A 7,595-nucleotide genomic window follows, 5' to 3' on the forward strand; every position below is an offset into this window, starting at 1 on the left:
TACAAAACGATTCTTACTGTACTGAGCTAATGCCCCACTGCAGTGAGATCTGCGAACAGCCAAACCATGTAGTCAATTCGTGCCTAGCTCTTAGTTTCGTGTAAGTGGTGTAGTAAGGAGTGACTAAGTGTAGCTTAGTCCACTGCGCTACTGCTACTCAGTCCATGGGCAGATGAGCTGATGGTGAAGCAAGCTACAACTCTACACGAAAATTGCGTCAAAATGGCTTTCTTAGGCACAGAATGGCATCCAGTTTTGCTCATTCCATCGTCATAGATTGATAGGAGGATAGCGGTATCCTATTCGTTTTTATCTAGGAAGGCAGCTGCTGGTCATTCAAGCTATAGTGCCACCGCGCGTTTCAAATAGCAGCACACCAAGAACAGACGGTAAAAGCAATTTAATATGGATGAGTGGGGTTATAAGGCAATAGGCAGATCATTCCACGGTGCACAAGAAACCCGGTAGACTTTTCACTGCTTTGCTACCTGTATAAAGCCCAGAAAGCTGCTCCCAACAAATTATTTTTTTAAGCGAGCTACGGTTGAAGCAGGGAAACGTTTATCTTATCCAAGCTTTTCTTTCGCAGACTTGAAAAAAACTCGAAGGGGCGGGCAGTCTGTAAGCTGATGCCTTTTCAAAGTCATTTGCGTCGGTTCTACTCCTTGAACGAGGCCGAGGCCGTAAGCCTAGCTGCCGAGTTTGCGGACAAACGCACCATATGTTCGTCTGATGAATATGCATTTTATATGTCGATGTTATATGAATTATTAGACAGTATGTATGTCTCTGACCAAAGCCGACAAGCACGGCACTCATCTGCTTTTCCGTGCATAGGCTAACGCGGCTCGTGGCATGCAGTTTGCCCATAATGTTCCTTTTGCGGTGTCCACTCTAATTGATCGTCCATTCTTACATGAGCGGAATTTCCTGTTAAATGCATGTGTTAAATACGCTTAGTGTCCTTATTCTGCATTCACAATGCAGATCACAGTAACGGACGCTGGTAGGCTCCATACACAGCACAAGCACAGCGCCAAAAGTACTTTTGCGCATCAGTTCCCCCATTCCAATTTATAATCTCTATCAGTTGTGAAATTGATATACATATGTATTTTTGGGGCTCGCACTCCTTCATGGCACCTTTGCGGTACTTTCTCGCCGCTCTGTGTTCGCCTGTACGATGATTTGCATGCCCCTCCTCCTAAGTGTTCTATGCATGCGTTTATTAGAGTCTTTGTGGATTCAGATGGACAGGCATTCGGGCTGGATTTGACCCGTGAGACGGAGGTTGAGTCCCTGAAAAGCATCATTGCAGTTGAGCTGAATATACCCCCTGACCGGCAACGGATTTTGGTAGAAGGTCATCCCCTCCGGTGAGAGTCTTCAACACGTTTCTGCCAGATCCAGCTCTACTCAGAACGCCGTGTGATATGATTATTCTGGACTAGAGGTGGGTGTGTTTGCGCAGCAGTGCTGCAAGGACTTTAGGCGAGGCTGGCATAGGCGAAGGCGCCATACTGCTTGTCCTAAGTGAGGGTACAGGAGCTGAAGCTACAGCTGCACCCCACAGTATCCCTCAAAATATTAGTGAGCAGCAGCTACAGCAGCCATCACGGCCAGTTTTGGGGAATCAGCAGCGAGAACAAGTGTCTGCAGTTCAGCATTTGGATTTTTCAGGTAAGCTGTTAAACAGACGTCACTTAGAGCAAAATCCGAGTGCCTTCTGCCTTTGAATCGAAAACAGTGACATAGAGCTCATTATTCTTTGCTGCATGCAGGTATCGTTGTTGACGGAGGCCGTGTCTCACAGTTTCCTGCGGCTACGACAGTACCCCCTTCCTCTACTACCCTCGCTTCGCCTCCCCTGGCAACCGCGTTATCACCTACAGCAGTAACCGCACCATCTGCTGTTGGATCTGCAACAGAAACAGCTGCACAAATACAAGCACTGATACGCCAGCATGCAGAAGCTGTGGTTGCAGCAGCAAAAACAGACCCCGCGTCCTTGGGGATAATGCGAGCGCATAACCCTTTGCTGGGGGATGCAATAAGCAGTGCAATACAGGAGCGGCAGGAAGCCGCAAATCAGGCAACACCGGATGCGCAACATTTGAATCAACCTGGCCCAGCAATGAAGCGGGTTATGGACCTTCTGATGGTGGACTTTGAGAAAAAGAAGCAGGTATGATTGATAGAGCCTGGTGGATGTTCTGCCGTCGCCACTGCATTTCCTAAGGAACAGGCTGATGACGCAATTCCTATAGCTGCGTAAATGGCTACAGCAGCAGTCTGAGATACTAAAAATGCAGCGCCAGCACTATTTGGCTTGATATGCTTCTCTTTCTAGGCTCAGGAAGAAAGGATGAGGCGTCTGGCGTTTATAAAACGAGATCCACTATCTCTTGAGAGTCAGCAGTTTCTACTGGAGGAGCTGCAACAAGAAAGAATAAACGAAAACTACTCAATGGCCAGGGAACACCTGCCCGAGGGGTTCGGTTCTGTATGCATGCTCTACGTGGGATTGGAGATCAATGGGGTTCGGTGCAAGGCCTTTGTGGATAGTGGAGCCCAACAGTCTATTTTGTCGGTAGAGTTCGCAGAGAAATGCGCTCTGTCCTCCCTTATAGACACACGATTTGCTGGATCGGCACATGGAGTGGGGAAAGCTCCAATTGTAGGCAGAGTCCATGTCGCTCCTCTCAAGCTCGGCACTAAATTTTGCCCATGCAATTTTATTGTGCTTGAGGATAAGAGAGTGGAAATGATTCTTGGACTGGACCTGCTCAGACGATATCAAATGATCTTAGACTTTAAGAAGAATGTGCTCATTTTTGACGGTAAGCAGTGCTGACGCAGGAAGACGTTTCTCTAACCCCTTAACGCTATGCAATAATCCAGATTCACGTTCATTAGCTGTTTTACATTCACGCTTCAGTCAGCGTAATCTCCTTGAACTTGCGCGGGTTGCAATGCGATCATTCACTCTCCAGCTGCCACGTTGTTTCGTGTTTTTCAGGAGAATCTATTCCATTCATTTGATGGACAACTCACAAAAAAATCATGGCCAAAAAAGCTCTATCCAGTTTTTGAGTTCGCCAGAATTACTAGCCCAAACTGCTTCGCAACGTTGCACACCTCCGCGATACAAAAACAATCTTAGCTCGTGAAGACAATATAATTTGAGGAAAATCGCCTAGTTCTGAATTCTCTGCAACTCTAACCAACCTTACACTAGAGGTTGCAAAACAGAAGAACGGAGATTCCTCACTTGCACGGGCGGTGTTAGAAGAACATTCACCTTAAACTATGCCGAAGTTAGTTTAAACCCCTTGGGATGACCGCTGTTGCTGCGGTGTCCTTAAATTGAGAACCGTTGGATGCAATTTCGAAAAAAATCCCACTGCACCTACGCAGCCAAAATACGTTGCACTCTTGAACCAGCATTCAATCTCAAAGAATTACTACACCTAGATAAATGAGCAACAAAACTTCTAACCTCAAAACGTCGTCGAAATTAAGAGTTTAAATGTCCAAAGAACATTGACTTGTTGTACGCACGAAAATTTAAAACCCAACAAGCCAAAATCTTATCCAGAAAAAATCGCACAAGGATGATCTACTATTGATGTCATCGCGACTCATGAATGCATCCCTTGCTGTTCACACCTTAATAAGAACGCTTATTGCCTGATGTTACGGCAAATAAGCATTCACCATATTGCAGGAAGAACAGCAATCTAGTACACAAATAATCCAACAAAAGCTGCCCCTATTGCCATCATCGTAGGCAGTGCCGCAGCTCCTGAATCGAACGCTTGAACAATCTTATCCCACTGCTCGTCGCTGAAAAAACAAAGACAAACACCTTCCGACAATTTCAAAGAAATGTGTATCGTCAGAGTCATTAGCGGAGCAACTTCCGAGGGAAATAAACTCACGTGAAAAGTTCGCCGTCGTTGACGTTCATCTGTGTTCTACATATCAACCCGTTAAACGAGCCTTCTCCACTCTCCTTAGCGCAATTGTAGTATGCACAATTCACGCTAGCGCCGCTTTTTGGGTTTAAAAGCCCGAGAAACGAGACTTGTTTACCGTCGTATTGATTTCCAGTGAACTTCTGGGGTTTACCGGTAAATGTCGGGAAAGCACCCCTCCAGTAGTCAACTGCAGCCGAGCAATCCGCCGATAGCCCCTCCTGGACCGCAACCAGGTTTACCTTATCCCCATCGACTCGTTTGCTTGTATCAGCTGTATTCTGCAGAATTTAGGCACGCCCTCGTGGAACACCCCTGTCATGCCTATATTCACCAATACAGGCTTATTCATCCCTATGTTGCAGGGTTGGTGGTGAGTGTGGAGCACGTGCTTTTACTGAATGCTCTGAAGACTGGTGAGGGACGGACACCGAAACGGAAAAAACGAGGCCTGCCACAATCCCTAGAATCTTACCCCCAGGATCTTGGTACAGAGTTCTTTCACCTCCTCTTTTTTATCTGTAGTAACTTTATCCCCCGCTAGATGGGTTCCCACTGGGAGATGGTATGCGTCCACGCTTGTGTGTATCGTGAAAGCCTCGAGGCCCGCTTTCTTCCTGAGCGCGTTCATTGCTGTAGTGCAGTCCACCTCGGCTGCAAACATTCACCGTAAAATAAAACACAAAATATAAAATGTATAAGGGCATCCACCTTACGTTTTGCAGTGCAATGAGAACAAATGCATACTTCCGACGCTGGTATCTTCTGCGAAGGCGCCGTGAGCAAGGAGCAACGAGGCGCTTGCGAGAGAGAGGAGGCTGAACGGCGCCATCTTTTGTAAACGATTTGGAGAACAATATAGACTAAAGAAAAGCCCAGTAAAAATGAAAAATGTGAAGTGTCCGGGGCCGCTGATGGGCAACGCACAAGCGATCCCGTAGTGAGCAATGCGGTGGAGAACCTGTTCTGGGATCGTTCTTGCTAGCTGTGCACCCTAGCAGCAGTTCCAGCGAGGTGGACTGGGGCAGTCATACGGACATAAACAGCTCCCCGCTTTGAGAATGGGCAAATAAACAGTTTTTTTAAAAATAATTCATGGCTATTTATGGCTACCCTGTCCCAAACTTCCGCAGAAAGACATGCCAGCCAGGTGGCCGGCGTGTCCGGCTGCTCCCGTTGAATATAAGTACGCCTCGTTTCCCTCCCCTTTCATAGAATCGGAATTTCCATTCCCCCTGCGTTTTTTTAAATCTCCGAAAAAACGCATGTACTCAAAGAAAGCGTACATCTTCACAGTGCCCACAAAGCAGCTGCACCCATGCAGAGCAGCACCACACGATCAACGGTGGCAGAGAATGAGCGGCCATGCCTGAGCTAGTTTCTCCAGTGAGTGGACCTTTTAGGATCAGGTAGCATATGTTCCTTGGATCGACTCAGGAAAAAGAGGAAATGGTGCTCAAAGCTGGGGGGGAAACTGTGTATGGCCTTCCGCATGGTGTCGCGCTACAAATGTGGCCTTCACAGGAAGAACTTCGCCCCAAACCCAACATCACACTGAGTGGCAATTTTTCAAGTGCCTCTTCTAGAATTTCAAACTATTACACAATGCTGACGTGCAGCTGAGCGGGGGGAGGTCAGAAAGACACTTAGGTTGGAATTGCTGCCCATCGTTAAGAGCGTTCGAAGCTAGCTGCACCCGACATCTAGAGCAAACGCACAAAGACTGACTCTTCTGGTAGTAATTCTAAACTTCTCTGGAGTATATGCACTCAAAAAAAACAATTAGTCACTCCTTTACATACTTGTAGTAAGGAAAACTAGTGCAATTGTGACTATAGCGGCACGGCTCAACTCGAGCACTTTTTGCTCACTATTTTTACAACAAAGTATTGATACAACATCGACCTATTGATTTGACTGTTCTTTACTGTTATTTATTGCACTCTACCCTCAACTCGATAAAAGGATGCGTGTTGTCTTCGTGTGCTGTACATGCTTTCTGTGACTAGATGTGCACAGATAAAGCGCTCATAGGGTGCAGCTACGAGCAGCCTAGCTCACCTTTTCTCCTCACATCGGGATTTTTACGGGGTGCAGGCAGAGTAGTGCCAGAGCTCTTTTGAGAAATATCTGAACCTTTTTATTAAGTGGGTATTGTCTAAAGTCAGGTATCCCTACGGAGAACTTCGCTGGAGGGTTATAGCTGGCATCATTGCCTAGTTTGATGCAGCTCTTCCCTACCATGCACTGGCTGCTAAATCAGTGGAAGGGCTGTGCCTACAATGGCTGTCTGGATTCGGGGAAGTCATCCGCCAAAGAGAATCAGATAATTGAATTACCGAGTGGCTGGGGGAAAAAAGGTTTCTACTGGTGGATTTGAAGTCGCCTGCTGGGGCGGCACGGGCCGGCGTGAAAGTCGATATAGACTTAATAGCTCAACAGCTAAAGAAAGGCATGTTTGGTCAGCTGGGAAAATGTTAACGGATGCTTCGATTAGGTTATGCCGGCCACAAAAGCTTGATGGCCCAACGGGTGGACAAGTACTCCTTAATTTGACCAGCTCTTCTGTAACCCTCACGCAAAGGTCTCCGTAGGGAGACAGTGAAATACACACTCAGTACAAAATAGAAAATTTCTGAGTGCTTTTTGCTAGGCGCTCCTTAGACGTTACGGCATGAGGGTTGAGAGGCAGCTTGCCTGTTCCCCGCGACACCCTGTAAGCACTCCAAGGCTGCACAGCTGGTTGAGTGTGGCATCTAGCATAGAGGAAAACAAGATCAGTCTTTTTGTATTCAGCTTAAAGAGCTTTGCAAAATCACAAAATGAGCGAATAGATAAACCAGTTGGTCAATTCTATAGTGATTATTAATTGTAACCGGTTGAGTAACAAGTATGTTGTGCAGCTTGGAAAGCCACATCTATTACCATTCTAGATCAGACCCCCTATTGTTCCCATCAGGTAGGCCGAGACAAATGGCATGTAGGGAAGCGTATAAAATTCCTCCTTCAGAGCCACTTCCCACGCAAACAGGAACACGAAAACAGTGCAGATGAGAAAAGCAAATGTGCTCGTTATTCAACAAAGTGAAATCAACAGGAACAAAGAAGAACACTCTAACCAGTGAACGAGGGACCAAACCACCAAGATCATGACGATGCGACGAATCGATGTTGTCAGAGCGCTAAAGTGTGTGAGTCTCCTGCCACTAGACAGCACAACACAAGTGAAGCGTGTGGAGAAAACCAGCATAGACACTATTCAAGCAGTGAATCTGAGCCTCACAGAGCAATGCCGGCTCGTAAAGGTAGTTGGTGCATTCAGCAAGGTCAAGTTGAAAGCCTAACACGGGTACAGGCAAGAGTATAGAGCCAGCATATTTGGGGGTGTCTGCGCGTAGTTCTGAGTAAAGAACACACTCACACTAATAAAGGGAGCCTTTTATAGGGATACGTAGAAGTGTAGCTACTTATTCTAGAGATGACATCGGTTGGGTTCGGAGAATTGCAAGGGAACGCAGAGAGTACCGCCCATGGCGACTATCGTTGTCAGCGAAGGAAAGCCGGAAATTCGACGGGTAGTGAGGCCCGCAACTGGCCTCTGTCAACCGTTGAGGCTGG

At 46.9% G+C, this 7,595-nt stretch overlaps 2 protein-coding genes across 2 annotated transcripts; one reads left to right on the top strand and one right to left on the bottom strand.

Annotated features, from left to right (window-relative positions):
- Window positions 1-981: 981 nt before the first annotated feature.
- LOC34621403 (protein DDI1 homolog 2) lies at window positions 982-3,306 on the top strand. Its single transcript, XM_026335997.1, has 6 exons — window positions 982-1,006; window positions 1,250-1,376; window positions 1,472-1,680; window positions 1,782-2,185; window positions 2,351-2,840; window positions 3,188-3,306. Exons 1-6 carry the CDS (start codon window positions 982-984, stop codon window positions 3,304-3,306), a joined length of 1,374 nt encoding a protein of 457 aa, XP_026191782.1.
- A 434-nt stretch (window positions 3,307-3,740) lies between these two features.
- LOC113146994 (sporulated oocyst TA4 antigen-like) lies at window positions 3,741-5,244 on the bottom strand. Its single transcript, XM_026335998.1, has 5 exons — window positions 5,078-5,244; window positions 4,725-4,840; window positions 4,453-4,631; window positions 3,942-4,258; window positions 3,741-3,846 (listed from the first exon to the last, which is right to left on the bottom strand). The coding sequence occupies exons 1-5, from the start codon at window positions 5,242-5,244 to the stop codon at window positions 3,741-3,743; spliced, it is 885 nt and encodes a 294-aa protein (XP_026191783.1).
- Between the last annotated feature and the right edge of the window lie 2,351 nt (window positions 5,245-7,595).

The sequence above is a fragment of the Cyclospora cayetanensis genome, unplaced genomic scaffold (genome assembly GCF_002999335.1).
Source record: "Cyclospora cayetanensis isolate NF1_C8 unplaced genomic scaffold, CcayRef3 CcayRef3_contig_89, whole genome shotgun sequence".
Classification (NCBI taxonomy): domain Eukaryota; phylum Apicomplexa; class Conoidasida; order Eucoccidiorida; family Eimeriidae; genus Cyclospora; species Cyclospora cayetanensis.